An 18,390-nucleotide genomic window follows, 5' to 3' on the forward strand; every position below is an offset into this window, starting at 1 on the left:
GTGTCTTGTAACAGCATTGTTATTAATTTAACTGTTTGCTACGCAAATTCACCGTGAGGCTGAAGCCATATCTGGATATTTCTTTAAGAAAAATCCTTACAAGTTTAAAAACAGGTGAGAGGGGGCTGAAACTGGAAAACTTGACTGACCTTGACTAATTGGTCATTTCAATGGAAAATCATGCTGAACTATCAAGACATAAGAGTAGTTCAGTTATTCACAAGGGCTCTCCTCTCTTGTTTTGTTCACAGTTTGAAGGTCGGAAGTACTGTGAGCATGATTTTCAGATGCTGTTTGCTCCTTGCTGCGGGGAATGTGGTAAGATGTGGTGCATGTCAACACCGTGGGGTAAATAGCTACAGGGCCATCCAAACCTCCCACCACTGCAGTGACATCCAGCCCTGGGCTGGGGTTGTTGAGGTCATTTTAAGGAGCAGGAGCTCTGGAGGGAAACAAAGCATGATACCTGCAGTCATTTGGGGTATCCTGGTTGTGGGGATAATTGCGTTTTTTTCAAAGTTAGACTGTAATAGTTCTTGTGGAATTAAACTGGAAGGATTATGAAGGGCAGTAGACTTTTGATAAGACTATTTTCTGCATGCATCTTAAGGTGTTGCTTTCCTTTTGCAGGTGAGTTCATTATTGGGCGTGTTATCAAGGCAATGAACAATAACTGGCACCCAGAATGTTTCCGCTGTGAGCTCTGTGATGTAGTACTTGCTGACCTGGGCTTTGTGAAGAATGCTGGCAGGTAAGATCGGGCAGGAGCTCTGAAAGTTTTATCAGTACGTTCTTGATACAGTAGTGACATGTTGAGAGTGGTCAGTTAGTGGTACACTGAGAGGTAAAGCTTGAAAAGGTACAGAAGAAACTTTAAGGAATAGCCTGTTAGGAGATGAGAAATGGAATGAAGAACAGTGTTCTTCATCCAGTGAAACATGTAGAAAGCAGAAACTCAAATTTTAGTAGCTAGTGGATGAGTTCTGGAAAAGAAAGGGATTTCAGGCAAAAGGCTGAATAGCAAGTGAGAAAAAGGGATTATGTGATCCTGGGCAGGTCATTTATCAAGTAAGCTGCTGAGCAGGAAATCAAGATACAGCAAAAGGCCAAGAGAATAACATGAGGATTACAGCAAAGCCTGTTCGGCATGGGATTCCCCTGGTCTTCAGAAATCGTTCATTTTGTATACAGAAATACAAAAATGAGTCCTAAAGGTTGATTAATGCATTTAATTAAGAAGTAAGAAATAAAAACATAAAAGGGAACTTGTACAAAAGCACACCATGATAAGAAAATAAAACAATCCAGCAGTTAGCAGTGTTGCAAAATTCACAGTTAATTTCAGGCTTTCATATGTCTTGAGCAAAGCCTAGCAATTTCCTAGAGTTTATATACTCACTAACTGGATGATGAAGAAGGGAAGGAAAGGTTATATACTTGTACCCTGTCCAGCAGGGAGTCCTCTCAACTCCCTCTTCTCTTCCATCCTGCATGCAGCTTCTTTGCCTTAGTTTTTGGAGTTAGGCATAATTGAATTTCTTTTGACACCTCAGCTTGTTAGAATGAGCTGTTGTGATAGCACCTAGGGTGTTTTGGGAAAGCAGTCAGGATTGAAGCAGTGCAAGCAAGATAGATAGAGTATGTTGCTTTCATAATTTGTGGACCAAATCTGAAATGGTAAGGAGCTCATTGCCAAAAGTGTAGAAAAGGGATATGCGTGTGTATGTATCTGTACATAAAAATATAATTCACCTATCACATGATTTCCTATAATACTTATCTCCATAGCATAGAAGCAGTCTTCTAGTAAATATTATTGGAAGCTTGGGGGTTCTTTTTCTCACTTCTTATTGTACCTGCTCTTCCCTAGTCTGCCTGTTGTCTCCAGGCATATTCCACTGGATGCAATTTGTATCAGTGAGGATAGTTAAGAAAATCCCTACTTTAGATCCATAGTGAAGGAATAGTCTTGCTTGATAAGTCAGAAAAAATAATTGTAAAACACCTCAAAGATAGGAATCTCTTCTGGACAACATAGACTTCACTTCTTCATATGCTTCTTTTCTTCACTTTTGCCATTTGGGTTTGTATTTTTATGGTTTGATATATAGTAAAGATGAATGTTGTATTCCTAAACAGCCCTATGTAAAAGAGGCAGTGTAGTAAATGTTGTCCAACCTCTCTCTGCAGTTTTGAGACAATGGCAGAGGGTAGACAGAAAAGGTGGGGTGAAGTTTAGTGCTCATCTCCAGCTCTGAATGCTGGGAAGAAGTAAAAAAATTGTAAGTCCTATCTTAATTCCAGTCCAGGTTGGGTGCATTGGAGCATTTTGGTCTTTTTTTCTTGACACCATTTAGTACCAATTTTCTGACTACTATGTGTAAATGCTTTGAATTTGGAGACTTGAACAAGATGTGCAAGCATGTGGTCTCTTTGTCAGGCTGGTCTGTCTCAGGAATGGATCTCTACTGCTGGCACAATGTAAAATTTTGAAGTAGGCTGTATGTGTTGTGCAGAGGAAGAGTCATTACTGAATACTGTGGGAATTAAGTTTGTTTGTTTGTTTGTTTTTTAAAAAAAAAGTCTCGTTAATAGCCTCTTTGCTCCCTTCCCTATTCCTAAGTGTTCAGCCCTCAGTTTCACATCTTGGAAATCAGTAGAACTGTACTTCTGTTTGCAGTTTCAGTGAGACAAGAACATGTGATCTCTGTTGTCAGAGAGGTTCTTGCTAATTGCAGTCCCATAAAAACAACAGAACTTCCCTCCCTAGGATGAGTTTGACTCTGGGTGGACTGTCTTGCTGCATGTTTGTGCACTCAGCTGATTTTGGTGGAAAAGAGTGTTCTGAAGTTGAAGCAGTGACGAGTCATGTTCACAGTTCAGATTTAGCACTTAGCGAGCTTTCATTTGTCTTACCCTCGTATGTTTGAGGCAACATTACAGTCTTTTTAACACAAAACAGATTGCACAAAGCCTCGCGGAATTTCTCAGCCACAAAAAAATACATGACTGGGTCAAAGGCCCCATTTAGACTCGTGAGGCAGGAAGTGATGCGGTTACTGAGGGCTAGAATACGCTGTGTTTCGCAGGAAGTTTTGGTCCCATTGTAATGGAGAATATAAATGTAGCGATTGACATGATAAGGTACAAAGCAAATCAGAAAGATCATCAGGACCATGATGATCATTTTGATAGCTTTTTCCTTCAGGTGTTTCTCAACTCTGTTCCCACTCTTCAGGCTTCGGATGATTAGTAAGTAGCAAGTCACTGTAGTAACAAATGGGAAGGTGAAGGCCACAGCTAAGGACACAAGGGCATGACGTGATGCCTTTTCTCTGTAGAGCTGCAGGCAGATGGTTGTGTTCTTCATCTCGACTGTCTGCACGCTGAGCAGCAGCGGTGCCATTGCAACCCCAACTATAACCCACAGGAAGGCGCATGCCAAATGGGCATAAAGGGACCTGCGGAGCTTGATGGACTTCACAGGGTGCACAATGGCTAGGAAACGGTCAACGCTGATGCACATGAGGAAGTAGATACTGGCATACATGTTGAGGTAAAAAAGGAAGCCAGTGAGTCTGCATGGGATCTCACCAAATGGCCAATGATTACCAGAAAAATGGTACACCAGCCTGGTGGGAAGTACCAGCACAAAGAACAGGTCAGCCACAGCGAGATGCATCAGGAAAATGTTGGCAGGTGTGCCTGACTTTTGGTCTCGGATGAAAAGCCAAAGGGCCAGTGCATTGCCAACAAAAGCCAGGATGAAGTCCAGGAAGTAGAAAGTGGCAAAAAGGATGTTCTCGAGGTGTGTCTCTTTGCCACATTGCTCTGACGTTTCCAAAGAGAAATTTGATTGATCTGAGCAATTGAAGAGTAGGCTTGAGGGATCTGCTGGGCCATTCATTTTTCACGAGAGTTTTGAAGGAAAAAAAAACCCAACAAAACCTGAAAGAATTGAGACAGTATATTATAAAAGAGCCTGGTTTTGTGAAGGAAAAAAAAACAACCAACCAAACAAACAAACTAAAAAATCCACCCAAAAAACCACCCGTGGAAATCAGTCATGTCTCCTGTTTGCTAATATTGGTATTTAATATGACAGGTCAGTCTGAGTTTAAACCCTTATATTAAAATTCTGAATATCTCCTGCTCAGCTGGGTTTTCCAGACCATTAATTCTTGTTGAAGGAACCACTATAAAGAGCTAGCTAGCTGATTATGAGCTTGTCTCCAAGCTGTGCTGAGATCAGTTGAATAACAGAGTAGGGAAATACTTATGTGTCTGGTTAGTGGAAGAGTGGAAGTGGGTTCTGTATGTCTAGCTAGAAAGTATTTGCTATGTTTAATTTGAAAGCCTGATTCAGGACTGAAGAGCTCCTAATGAGTCGGCTTTTCTGAGCACAGGTATCTGTTGTAAGGTGACCTAGCTTAGAATATCTGTCATGTTCCTAGAAGAGGTGGAAGACAGGTCAGGTATTGCTGTTATTAAAAAAACTGCAGGGTTCCTGAAAATCTTTGAGAATTATTTTAGTCTAAAGTCCTGTACTTAAGGCAAATGCATCTATTTCCAGTATAGGAGGAAATTTTTCAGATGGGTAGCAGCATCTCATTTGAACAGCAAAAAAGCACTGAATTGACTCAGAAAAGATTATTAATAATGCCCGTGCTGTCGGTTACTTCCAAAGTGTGGTCCTTCCCTGCAGCTTTCTTCTTCTCCCAGCGTAACTCTCCCTCTTCCTCAAAAACCTAAACTCCACTGTAGCTTATCCAGGGCCTTTTCCAAGTAGCAGCTTAGTAAAACTGAGCTTAGCTTTGCCAGTCTCTCTGTTGTCTGCAGGGTCCTGAACAGCATCAACAAAAAGTGATAAGATTTCCTGGGCACCTACCCATGGTTTTTTATACATTTCTCATCTGTGGGTGTAGGTGGTAGGGAAATGCTGGCAGTCTGAGTTTCCAGCATTGTCTCTGTTTCTTGGATTCCTCAGAGGTGTTGCCGTGTGTGCAGCAGTACCTCCATTGTGCTCACCATTGCATTTTGTACTGATTGACCACTTCTCCATAATATTCAATACATCTTTAAATACATCAGTTTTCCTCTAAAGATTAAAATTCTAACATAGTTACTGACATTATTAGACAAAATTTTTAGTCTTGGGCAGAAGCTATGCTAGATGTTGAAATCTTACATCATAAGACAGTTGATTCAAGGCATTATGCAATGCATCCACCTTTCCAACAGAACTAATTGTTCAGCTGTCTAAAAATATTGGTGGCTAATCGAGAAACTGAAATGGGATTAAAAACAGACCAATATATTGGAAAATGTAAACAGAATTCCAAGGTAATTACCATCTTTTGTTTGGCTGCTGTCACTTTGAGCCGGACAGAAAACTACAATAGCTCGAGATGAATATGCTGGACCACTTCTGTGTAGCTGACAGTTGAAGAGACAAAAGTCAACAGAAAGGAGACTGAATGAAATTCAGAAACTGAAATTTCTTCATATGGCCACATAGGGGCCGCCTTCCCCCATGCATTGCCTCGCTACCCTGCATGTTTATGGCACAAAAAAGACTCTAGGTTTGAGTGTATGGGTACTCACTGCCTGCTGCCAGCTGCGTGTGTCTTTATAGGCCTAGTAACAGCAACAAATTATTATCTTGGAATTACTAAAAGTGTATGTGCAAGGAAGACTGTACAGCCCTTTTTTTTCCAGGGGACCTTTTATCTGTAGAAATACATGTGAAATCTTGCTTTCATGTACAAAAGGAAAATTCCCTGTTGCAGTTTTCCATGTACATTTCCTGGTCTGCAGAGGAACCTGCAATTTTTGTTCCTAGTGTTTATTTGTCCCTTACAAAGTAAAACTTGTAAGTATTTGTGAACACAAGATTTTTAAATTTGTATGTGATAGTGATGTTGAATGCTCAAGTACTTGTCCTCCCCGGATGGAATTCGTTTAAATATGTATTTTTCTACTGCATACCAGAGGAGAAACACTATGAGACCATACCTTTTGACTGGCTGTTAATTTACAGTGGTACCTATCACGTGATGTTCTGGATATGTAGCCTTTTTTGTGCCAGGCACTTTGTTTATATGTGCTTTTGATCTGCAAGAAGTGTAATCAGGTGATCTTAATATACACCTCTGTCAGTGATGAGGTGGTCTGATGGCTAAGCATTACTCTATACATGGTTGTGATACCATTGAGAAAGCAACGTGTGCTGGCTTGGACCAGCTGAAAAGGCAGAAGGAAGGGTTGTCTAATGGAACAGAAAGGGATGTCTCTTGTCTTAATGATAATGATTTAAATCTGTTCAGGAAGCGAAGCAGTAAGCAGACTTTTTCCCTGTTTACAAGCTAAACACTAGGGGTTTAGCAGCATGATACGTTAAACTGGTTCTGTTTGAGCTGAGTTCCTAAGGAGGATCTCTGGGATTCAGATTCAGCTGAGTGTCAGTGCCAGACTTGGAACAGCCAAGACTTAAAAGTCAAGAGTTTTGTCCTCATTGACGACAGCGTTGAGTCTGCCATTGATTTCTACGTGGACATGCTTTCACTGCGAAGTACTGTGGGGTGGAGCAGAAGGGAGAATGTCAGAGGTATCTAGCAAGCCCAGTATGTCAGTGTCAGGAAGGGAGAGGCTTAGAACTAATGATAAAATGGAAATAGATTCAGTCTTCTCAAATGAGTGCCTTCACAGGAGAGCTGCTGTTACCTAATTTACTTTTTAGAGCAAAGTGAAGGGAGGTGTTTTTTCATTGCCTTGTCAGGAATCATAGAAGAGGGAAGTGAGCCTGTTTCTAATTTTGCTTAGGTTTTAAATTAGAAGGGAATTTTAATCAAGTTTTTTATTTTTTTTTTTACAATTCTGTTTGTTGACGTGAAGATTGTGGTGTAGCACTTGAGTAGGTTAGAAAAAAGCTGACATGTCACTAGAGTTAATTGTTGAGCTTATTTTTAGAACTGATGTATTTTCAACAAAATGTTACAGCCTTCTAAAAGTGATAGTTCTTTGACAGTGTGCTCTGTAGACAGTGTGGAAAGCCCTTTGCTGTTATTTACAGTTCCATTTCTATTTTGCCTGGTTTTATCCTATCAATTTAAACTGTGTTTAATTTTTAGTTTTTTCTGTCTTTTTAGTTTGTTATGCTTACAAAAAAAGCACGCAAGGTCCTAGAAAGTTTGTTGTGCTAGTCTGTATGAATGCTAAGTGCGAACTAGAAACCTTCCCAAGTGACCTAGAATGTGTAGTTTGTGCGAAGCTATGCGGTGCAAGAGCTTTGACTCCACAGCCAGAAAACTCCTTTAGGAGTCTGGCTTGTTGTCCAATCATTTCCGCTTGGATTGCGCTCTTGGTGCTGTGCGAATATTTAGTGATTTACGTATTGCTAAACAGAGCACTGTTCTGGAACGAGCCATTATCCCAGGCCTCCCAGGGCCCAGCTCTAATGGGGATGTCACTGCTCATTTGAAATGCGTGCACACTGACCATATTTTATGCCCTGTTTCTCTTCTTCTCAGAAACAAGCGAGATAACAATCCACAAGGCTGTCAGTATAGACACAACGTGATTATTCTTTCAGCAGATGCTCTGTCATTAATGAAACAGTTAATAAGCAGAAGCAATATTTAGCTCATCGTAAGTTAGTTACCTGGCTGGTTTGGAGCTTTTGTTATAATGCCCACTGCAGAGAAGTTTGAACTATATGTTAGGGTTTGTAGTGGGTATCAGAAATGCCTGTTCTTGTTCTCAGCTAGAGCACTTTCTGGTTTGGGATTATGCTAGTTCGTGGGTTTTTATGATTATGGTTGGTAGTGTCTTGTCAAATGGGAGTGTCTCCGATCTTTCACTGAAAGTACTCTTCATTAGGAATAGTCCACTTCTGACTGAAATTACTCTCCTGAAAAGCACTCCTTGCTGAGCCTTCCACCCTTCAGAAACAAATACCTGTTTCTTGTAAGCATCAAAGCAGTGTCGGAGAGCACTGGACATACCATACAGCTGTCAGTTTTCCTGGCACAAATGGATGTACATTAGGTACAGAAGTTTGAAAACTTTTATGTTTTGGAGGAGTGATGTAAAGAAGAGTGAGGAAATTATTCTTTGACGTTCAAAAAGTGCTGCCTGTTCTTGGTTTCAGACATTTCCATTATATTCATCTGGCTCTGTGTGTGTGTCTTTCCACCTCACTGACACCAGCTAAAACTAATGCCATTAGGAAAGCTCCTTCATTATTCTGCTAACAGAAGTTTGTCTCTTACCTCTTTACAGTGCAGTCCTATGGGTGGAGTATAGGGTCCTTTTGGGGAAAATCTCAAGGAAATCCTTCTGATGACAGCAAGCCAAATAGAAGCAGCGATGGTGAAAACAAGATGATCCAAAAAGAGCACACAGTTGCAGAGTCGCTGAGGGTGGAGAGGGGAGCCCCTCTATATAGCGTCGTCCTAGCTCTGATAGCGCATTATCAGCTCAGTCACACAAGAGCAGGGGAGAGGACACCCCAGCACTGAAGAGCAGTCTTCATCCCAGCTGAGCTCTTGGCACTGGGGTTGCTGCTGCTATTACAGATATGAATATGCTGTATGAATATTCCAGTGTTCATGGTGCTTACTAAAAGCTGCTACTGAACTCCCAACCGTGAACACAGACTTCTTGGAGTCCCCTGATTATTTTAGGAGGGTGGAGAGAAGCATTGTTTGAGGGAAGTCGGGTATTAATAGACACAACAGGACATTTCAGAATGGGATAATTCCATAATGGTGGGAGTGGGGAGGGGGAGAGCGAGAGGGGCGGCTGCTATGGTAACAGCTTAGCCTGTCCAACACTTCCCTTTGCTTGCAATAGAGGAGGGTCTATGGGATGGCAGAGAGGGTTTGTGTGTGGGGAGGAGTTGATAATGGTTTATCAGTGCAAATGACTGAAGGCGTCTTATTCAGCTGAATGAGAGGGGTCTCTTTCAGGACACTTGCTTCAGGGTCCCTATGTCCTGCCCCGTATAATTACTCTGCATTTGACAGTGCCGAATAAAATTGATGCCTTTATGCTGAGATGAGCACAGCTGCATGTTTCCTTATAATGGGGTGCTGTCTGCTTTTTCTGGACTCCGTCTGGGCAGACAGTAGTTCCAGCCCTGGCGAGAGACACTTGCTGACAGGAGGACTCAGATTTGGAGAGAATAATAATGATACTTAGCACTTAGACAGGCGCCTGCCAGCTGAGGGTCGTAAATGTTTGAGGTCTCACAACAACAATCTGTGTTGTATTCTTATCCCCATTTTACAGATCTAAGGGTAAGTGATTCATCACAGCAGAATTTTGGAAGGGGCCCTGCAAAGAACCCACTACTTCAGCCATAAATCTACCCTTTCCATTTGAACTTTTCCTTTTGTCTGGTGTCTTTTAAGAATGACCTGTAAATCAGCAAGTCCTTTACATAGTGATATAGTGAAATGAATTAAGCAGCCTTGTCTCTTTTGTGACAAAGAAACCCACAAGAGTCATTCCTCTGTCATTTTCATTTTATCACGAATTCTCCCCAGCCTGCAGCATTGCAGCTAGAGGGGTAGGTAACAGGCAAGTAAACTGAACAGCTTCTCCTCAGAGCTCCTAAATATTGGAATAAAACTGGTGGATTCCATCAGCCTTTACAGAAGTTTTTTATGCCTTTGCCCAGGCTTTTCTGCCAGAAATTTGCTTACCTGCCTGTTCAGGACTGTACTTGTAATATATTCTAGAACATGTGATAGGAACACAGTTACATTTAACACATAAAATTGCATAGTTCTCGATTTTCTTTAACTTAGGATTAAAAGGAATTTTTAGGCAGAAGAGCTAGTATTCAGTGGTCTGTTGTTTGTCCTAGCTATTGAAGACTAAGGAATCCAGCCATGGTAAAGGCGTTCGAGCAATGTGCTTTGGTTTAATATTTTTTATTCTCTCTCCTCGACTCTCTCCCAGTGCTGTGATGCCTCTGTTATGGCTGGATCTCATAGTTAGTAGTAGGTGTTGCCACCTTTCCTTGCCCACCTCTCAAAAAGGATGTAGAAGAACTGGAAAGGATACCTAGAAGAATGACAGGGTGTTATTCCTGATGGGATACAAATCAGTGAATGCTGGAGGAGTATTCTAAAGAAATAGAACTCTGTGACTGCTCTATCCACATATTCTTTTCTGTGCAACTGGTGTGAAAGGCAGGGTACTAATCTGAATTATGTTTAGTCTGACCTTGGAAGACACCTCTTCTGTTACATAAAGTACATCCTACACCATGCTCCGTACGTTGTTTTAGGAGAAAATTTCTTAATATTTTCTTTTCTTTACTTTGTTCAACCAGGCATCTGTGCAGGCCATGCCATAACCGTGAAAAAGCTAAGGGACTGGGCAAGTACATCTGTCAGAAGTGCCACTTGATAATAGATGAGCAGCCTCTGATGTTTAGAAATGACTCCTACCATCCGGATCACTTCAACTGCACCCACTGTGGGTATGTTCTCGTATTTTAAACTCTGACAAAAAAGGAGAGAGACAAACAGTACAGTCAGCAGTGCAGTCCTTTCCAAGGCCTAAACTTTGCTGCCTTCACATTGTTGAACGAACAGAAATTGTGTGAGGAGAAATTGAAAGAAATTTGGAAAGCCTACAGGAACTTTAGTTTTATTTTGCCATTCAATGTTCTTTTATCCTAAACTTGAATGACACTATTTTATACTGAAAATGATAGTTCCTTGATATGAACTTACCTGAAAGGCTGTGTGCAGATTACAATAAGTGTTGTCCAAAGATAGCTGTTGCCAGGCTATTCAAAATAGTTTCGCTTTGCATTCCTGGATAGAAAAAAAGATGACCTGGTGAGCTTTGTCAGTCTTCTGGCACAGTCCATTACCATGCTCATACCTGTCTGACCTGAATTACTTACCACGAAGGCAGTGTAATTGGAGCACAGTACTGCCCTGGAATGGGTAACAGTGCTGAAGAACAAAGTAAATGGCTCAGTGCTGAGCACTACTAGGATGGTCCTTCTACCTGAGCTGTCCCATTAGCTTGAGTCTTTGCATGACATTGCATTGTTCCATGTAAGTGCACCTCATATTTCTGCCAGAGTATCTAGCTGAAGCCATGATATTCCACGTATGTTCTCTTGTCTGGCAAGCTGAGAAAGCAGTTTTAGAAAGATGAGTTGACAGTAACTGTGTTTCGCTAGCTTAATTTAATGACTGCATTTGTAGCATGAATGGTGCCAAAGTGTGTCGACTTTCAAGTTTAGTCTTCCAAAACTTCATCTCGGGCATTGGTGTTCTTACTTCAGGGACGTGTTTCTTTTTTCAGGAAGGAGCTGACTGCTGAGGCCCGGGAACTGAAGGGAGAACTGTATTGCCTGCCCTGCCACGACAAGATGGGAATCCCCATCTGTGGAGCCTGCCGCAGGCCCATTGAGGGACGAGTGGTCAATGCTCTGGGAAAGCAATGGCATGTTGAGGTGAGGCCTCTCTGAATCTGAAACTTCCTTCAGGAGCCATTTTGGAAGAGGACTAGTGCTAGCCAGAAGCTGTAGACATTTATGTGAACTGTAATATATGAATTCAGACAAAACCCAATTGCTTGTGTTTAAGATTGTCTTCACCTTATGTGAGTGAACGAGTACAGCAGCGTCACCAGGGTTGCCTAAGCAAGCTATGCCTTCACAACAGTGATAACCTTAATTTTAAAATACCTGAGTTGCATTGTAAAGATTCTTGCAGAATATGGTTCACTGGACAGCATTTACTTACTAATAAATGTACATATTTACTATGATGTACTTAGATATATCCTCTCCAACCCCACTTAACAGGTTCATAACAGTGTTAGAATTTGTAATGTGGGCAGAGCCAGTGCAGTTCTTGCTTTTTAAGCCTTTTCAGCTCATTGTTTCTGTAACTTTCAGCTGAGTTGTCACAGCTTGCTCTGAAGTTTTTCAGTGATTTATGTTTTAGTGATTTAGGCCTCCTAGGGCGTGAACTGAGAGAGATCATGCTGCTCATTTGAAGTGTGTTCATACCAACCATGTTTTATATTCCTGTTTCTCTTCTCTGAAACAAGCAAGATAATAGTCTGCAAGTCTGTCAGTATAGACACGAGATGATTGCCCTTTCAGCAGGTCTTCTACCTATCTGTAATACAGTTCTTAATTACTGTAGTAGACTAAATACTTCCTCTTTTCTTTTACTTCCAAAAAGATTTTCTTGTCTGTGTTTCATTAAAGAATTAAGGGGTAGCAGTTTTAAACTGAAAGACAGTAGATTTAGATGAGATCTTAGGAAGAAATTCTTTACTGTGCGGGTAGTGATACACTGGCCCAGGTTGCCCAGAGAAGCTGTGGCTGCCCCCTCCCTGGCAGTGTTCAAGGCCAGGTTGGATGGGGCTTGGAGCAGCCTGGTCTGGTGGAAGGTGTCCCTGCCCATGGCAGCGGGATTGGAACTAGGTGATCTTTAAGGTCCCTTCCAACCCAAACCATTCTATGATTCCATGATTAAGTGTCTGTTATTGAGCCGTGATTTGTAGCCATGCAGGTTTTTCCCTGGTGATGGAAAAGTCACTTTGCCTGCCACTGAATGTTGTTGTTTTCTTTTACAGCATTTTGTTTGTGCCAAATGTGAGAAGCCATTCTTGGGGCACCGACACTATGAGAAAAAAGGACTCGCTTATTGTGAAACTCATTATAACCAGGTAAATTCTGCCATCTATACTGCAGGTAGTTGCTCTGACGGGCAAGTGCTTTTTTTTGCATTTTACGTATGCAAAGCTATGCAGATTTTGCATAATCTGAATTTGTAGAGGCAATGCAACGTTAAGAAATTAGTGAGATTTAACAGAAAAAAATAGTTTTTCTTGGTAGATGTGCAAAGTTGTGTTGACAACAGAATAGAAATGTCATGGAGATACTGATTTTTCTTTGTGCCATTGACAGAAAAAAACACTGACCATGGGTTGTGATTAAAATCCCTGTAATTCTACTCCAAAACTATTTGTGTGGACTTATTTGATAATTACTTGCTTCCATGGGCCTAAGATAAATGTTGTGCTGCCTAAAGCATAAGAAAAGTATGTTTCAAAAGCCAACCAAAACCTATTTTTTCTGTATGACTCCCTGTCAGGTAAATTGGTCACTGTCTCTCATAAGAGATAAGTGTTAGTGTTTTGAAAGTAGCTCTAGGTTTTAGTTTGATGTTTATAGTTAAGTGTCAGGAGATGTTTGTCTACAGTAAGTGTCATACTCTACAGATCCTGTTTTCTCCAAATTACTACATGTACAGGACTTTAAGATCACATAACAGTGGTAGAGTGTGAGGCATCAACAAAAAAGGTTTTGTAGTATTTAGTGGTGTGAGATCCAAAGGAACATAGACTATTTGGCAAGTGTATGAGCAGTTATTCAGAACATTTAAATTGGTGTATTTGGGGGCTACTGCAATGTCTGGGAATTCTTTGATTGTTAGGATTTAATGTTCACACCAGCTGTGTAATTTGGGGAGCATGAGGAGTCAGTAACATGAGTTCCTGTTCTTATTTCTTTTGCTGTGCAGCTCTTTGGAGATGTCTGCTACAACTGCAGCCACGTGATAGAGGGAGATGGTAAGATTTGTTCTCTCCTTGTTTTGGGTTGCTGTCCTCCTCCTGTTTGTTAGTGCAGCTGTTGCAGTCCCACAGTTGCAAGGCACCAGTGTTTCTTTTCACATCTGGCCTCATTTGAATTTGGATACAAATCCAAATTCAAATAATCCAGCAGTTTCCTCTTATTTTGTGCTTTTGCTTTTGCAGTGGTATCAGCTCTTAACAAGGCCTGGTGTGTGAATTGCTTCTCCTGCTCCACCTGCAACATCAAGCTTACACTGAAGTAAGTCAGCATTTATATTTTGGAGCATATGAGACATTTGCCCCAAAGGCAGGGTGTCAGCTTGGGGGAGCCATGAGCCAGTGCCTCTCTGAGGGGCAGTATACCTTTTATCTGTGGGAGCAGGTGCTTATAATTCCACTGATTTCAGAACTAAAAGGGAGCAGGGACTCAGCATCCACTCTAATTGAGTAAGAGAACTCATTCGGCAATACAGAGGGGAGGCTCTAAACTTGGAGTAACTGCCTGTCCTGAAATACCTGCAGCCTCCATGTCTCCGCAGTCTGGATGCTCCCCTCGATGACAGTATTTGCAATTGCATAGATTATTTTGAAAGAAAATATTACTCTAATTACCTCAAATATGTAGAAGAGAGACAGAAAACAAAGCAATCCTACATTTTTCCTTTGTCAGGTTCAAAGCCATATCCTACTATGCTGGCTTGGCCCCACTGCCCTTGTATATGAAGGAGCTCTAATTGATAGCAAAGAGGACCTTTGAAGCGACACCACTTCCATTCTACAATAACGACATTATTATTCTAGACTGTTACTTACAAATATATAGCAAAATCTTGCTCCTTATTTAACTAGCAATACTAAAGACCCTAGTTCCCCAATAAGAACCCAATCTCTGTACTTACGTGACCAGACGAGGAAGTGAGTTGTTTTATACGTACAGTAGAACACAAACAACAGCATTTACGTAGATGCATGGAGGCTTGATTTAGTGAAGCATATAGTTTGCAAATACCATTTCAATAGCTCACTGTTCTTTGTGTTAAAGGAATAAGTTTGTGGAGTTTGACATGAAGCCTGTATGCAAGAAGTGCTATGAGAAATTCCCTCTGGAGCTGAAGAAACGCCTGAAGAAATTGTCAGAGCTGGCATCCAAGAAAGCACATCCCAAAGCTCTGGATTTAAACTCTGCTTAAACAGGTCTGTCAGTCTACTGACTGCGCTCTTACAGTCATAAGCTGCTGCTGACAGCAGCTATTGATTACAGAGGCAATTACTAAGAACAAGTAAAACCAAAGATAAGTAGTACCTTCCCCTGCTTCTGGTAATGTAGCTTGCATCTTGACTGTCCCTTTTCTCAAGCAATTGTCTGTTAACACTGGCAGAAAGAGGAATATGATTTCTGCTTGAGCAGTTCACAGGCTGGTTGTTAATTTGCTAACAACAACTTATTCTGCCTTTGTGGAATTGTACACAGTCTGTCCTTCCTCAGTTGAACTGTAGTTCTCTCTCCATTCCTCTGTAGTCTAAGGAATTTGGAAACAGTGGTTTAGTGTAGGAGTGGAAGAAATGTGTAATTTGTTCTTTTTCAGTTAAAGTATAAAAATTTCTCTTCCTACCCTGGGTGAAGACAGTTTTAATTTTTTTAATAGGTAGGCAAATATTCTGAAAGCTGTCACTTTTTGCTACATGCAAAATGTTCTGGTCTTTCTCCAGATTCCTACTGAGCATATACAGATGCTGTACAGTCCTTCTGGTTTGCAGGTTTACTGGGAAAGCCCAGGAACCAGTAGTTATGGCATATGCAGAAAAAAAAACAGGAAGTCTTTTTCTTAAAATTTTCACCCAAATAAGAGTTTCCCATCACCTTTCTTCTTAAGACCTAAGTGTACTTAAAGAAAGGACCTCAGACACGAATCTGTACATGTTAAGCATATAGTTCTGCTCTGTAGCTTTGCCTGTCACTGGTGAGGTTTCACTGGTCCTGCTGTCTCTGCTAATACAACCCAAGGTGCTGAGCAATTCACTGGTTTTGAACATCCTTGATACTTCTTTAGGGATGAGCCATGAGCGGTGCTGTTCCTGAGTCCACCTCTGTGTTGTATAATCACGATGAGCTTCTGTGAGACCTCTGGCAGTGTTCCCCATAGTTTCTTGTGCTGAACTAAGCTGAGCAGCCTGAAAATTCCTGGAGACTGTGCCTGCCCTTTTTGTGAGGTGGCCAGGATGAAAGGCACTGGAAGACTGCTGTCCCTTGCATGATTTAAATCTTCCTAAAAGTGGCTAGTTTAGTAGGTCACGTGAACACAGCAGTTGGGCCCAGGCACCACCCTGCAGCGCCAGGTGAATTAGCTAGCAAGAAGTTAAAGCTTCCTCACTTCTTGTATGTGTGAACAGCAACTGGATTGGGGCACTAATCTACCTTAAAATTATCCTCACTGCCATCCCACTCTGCTTAGAACAGATCTAAACAAGGTAATAACTAAAGCATTGGTAGCTGTTAACACGCTTGCTGTAGCTACTACCAGTGGTACCACGGCAGTGGTGGGAAATCCTGGTTAACTGTGTGCAGGTAAGAATCCCACATGCAAGTAACTCTCTTAAGATACTCACTGGCTTTGCTAATTCAGTTTCCTTCAGCTGCTTTGCTTTTTGTTGCCGTAAGTTACCATAAACTTTTAACCGTGTATACTGCATCCACTGTAACACTGATGAGGGGATAGGCCTTAATTTTAACAGTAGAACTCTTCCATCCTCTCCTGACCAATATGCACCGTAGATTACAGTAACAGTAGCTGTTTTTCTCACTGCTTTAGGAGAACACGTGGCTAGTCACTGTTCTCTCACCAGCCTTTAAATGATCTTCTAGTTATGGGCACAAAGAGCAGCATGTCTTTTGGTGCAGTAGGATGTGGCCACTGCAAAGACCGGACTTGTAAGCCTATTCTTTGGCATTTTTTTCACAGCATAAAACACAAGCACTGTTGATCTAGGTGCAGTTCAGTATGTCATGCAGATTCTTCTCAGCATAAAGCATTCAGGTCTGTTCCTATAATCTTAGTCACAGGCCATGTCTAATGCTAAATCTGAGCAGCTGTGTGTCTTCAGCCTCCTGGGAAGATGGTGGAGGAACACACGGCCACACAGCTACTGGTAAATATGGAAAGACAGAGTAACTAGCAGGAAGCAGGTAATATTCTTTCAGTGGCCACTCAAGTTCAGCAATGGAAAATGCATGTATGTAGAGGTGAATGGAATTGCTTTTGTACTGCAAGTAGACATTGAGTGGGTGCTCTCACTTTGTCTCATGTTAGAAATTCAGTAGACCTAGTAAGCTTCGGTGTTCAAAGGACAGTTGATACCATTCTCTTTGATAAACTGTTCAGTTCTCTAGGATTTGGATTCTGTCTGTATCTTCAGAGCATTTCCTAAAATTAGTGGAGGAAAAAATCATCATAATCCCTGATATCTCTATTAGCAGAGGATGATGTTCTCTTAGTATCTCTTAAATTATTGATTTGTCACAATTATTTTTCTTATACTCCTGCTGCCCGTAGCCTGCAATGTGCAAAGTTACAGTACTGAGTATTACTGACATACCTTTTGTGGGACAGTGGAATTCAAGGAGTAGGAGAAATAACTATAAATAGTTTAAATAGGTTCATCTTCTTTTATTTCTTTGAGTCCACTTTTTAAAAACTAAGTAGAATATAATGCAGACTTATGAATTCTCCTTAGTGTGTTGATAGGCTGACAGGTTGTTGGGTTTTTTTTGTTTAGGTTTTTTTTTTTAAATATAAAGTCAAGATCTCGGTCAGAAATCAGCTGCATGCTTTTTTCCATTGCTGTAAATAGACATGTTGGCCCAATTCAGCCTAGGTATCACACCACTGGAGAGTATAGATTTATATCAAGGTTGAACTTGGCTCAGAAGTCTACACTTACTAAAAGCTGTTGTCTCATTGTATACATTTATAGTTTACATTCATATTTATACATACTGAATTAAAATCACTAATATTCACTGAATACACTTGAAAATAGTTTTGCTTTTAGAAACCACAGTATGTGAAGCTTGTTTGTATTCAAAGGGTATGTTAATCACTTGCAATCTGTCTTTATAGGGACCTAATCTGCTCTCTAGGTTTTACGTCCTGGTCTGTATTTTTACAGCAGTCTCCAATGTAGCAGATCTTGTGCAGCCTTCTGTGCAGAGAGTTTCTAGATGTCACACGTTTTGTATTAGATGATATGACTGACACTTTTAAAAAAAGTGGTTGGATGGTGAAGGAATAGATTGCAGGCAAACATGTAATAAATGTGGTTGTACTAGTCTGTAAAGCACTATTAAGTGCTGAGGATGGTATAGACTGAGTAAAAGAATTAGCAGCTACTTGCCTTGGTTCAGGCCTTGATGAGCAGTGTGGATTCTGCACCGTGTGGAGCTCTCGTTTTATCACACATTGCTTGTGCTGTCTAATTGAAACGTGATTGTGGACCGAAATGTTGCAATACTGTACCTTTTTTATGTTCATGTAATAAAGTTATGTGTAATACATTTTAAATCTTCACACAAAAAAAAATATGTAAAGAAGTTGTCTATTGTACAGTAAAAAAAAAAATTGCAGTGCTGAGCCAGAGAGCGTTACGCACTCGGAGGAACTCTGAGGATTGCCCAGATCTGATGCTTTGTTGCGGTGAATTCACGTTTTGGATCTGTGCTGTTTCTATGGTGATGCATTGGTTGATGAGGATGTGCAGAAAGGGGTATCA

General features: G+C 41.0%; 2 protein-coding genes across 4 annotated transcripts in view; one reads left to right on the forward strand and one right to left on the reverse strand.

The window, feature by feature from the left end:
- The window catches only part of LIMS2 (LIM zinc finger domain containing 2), a 33,703-nt gene extending 15,521 nt beyond the window's left edge, over positions 1-18,182 (forward strand). For all 3 annotated transcript variants that reach the window (XM_068421094.1, XM_068421095.1, XM_068421093.1), the window contains exons 3-10: positions 252-318; positions 631-751; positions 10,343-10,492; positions 11,335-11,485; positions 12,622-12,714; positions 13,572-13,620; positions 13,807-13,882; positions 14,666-18,182. In XM_068421094.1, coding sequence (XP_068277195.1) covers positions 252-318; positions 631-751; positions 10,343-10,492; positions 11,335-11,485; positions 12,622-12,714; positions 13,572-13,620; positions 13,807-13,882; positions 14,666-14,813 — 855 coding nt within the window. In that variant the 3' untranslated portion in view covers positions 14,814-18,182. The remainder of the gene's footprint in view (positions 1-251; positions 319-630; positions 752-10,342; positions 10,493-11,334; positions 11,486-12,621; positions 12,715-13,571; positions 13,621-13,806; positions 13,883-14,665) is intronic.
- GPR17 (G protein-coupled receptor 17) lies at positions 2,873-3,907 on the reverse strand. The gene has a single exon (XM_068421210.1). It carries the CDS (start codon positions 3,905-3,907, stop codon positions 2,873-2,875), a length of 1,035 nt encoding a protein of 344 aa, XP_068277311.1.
- Positions 18,183-18,390: the final 208 nt, after the last annotated feature.

The sequence above is a fragment of the Nyctibius grandis genome, chromosome 32 (assembly GCF_013368605.1).
Source record: "Nyctibius grandis isolate bNycGra1 chromosome 32, bNycGra1.pri, whole genome shotgun sequence".
Taxonomy (NCBI): Eukaryota; Metazoa; Chordata; class Aves; order Nyctibiiformes; family Nyctibiidae; genus Nyctibius; species Nyctibius grandis.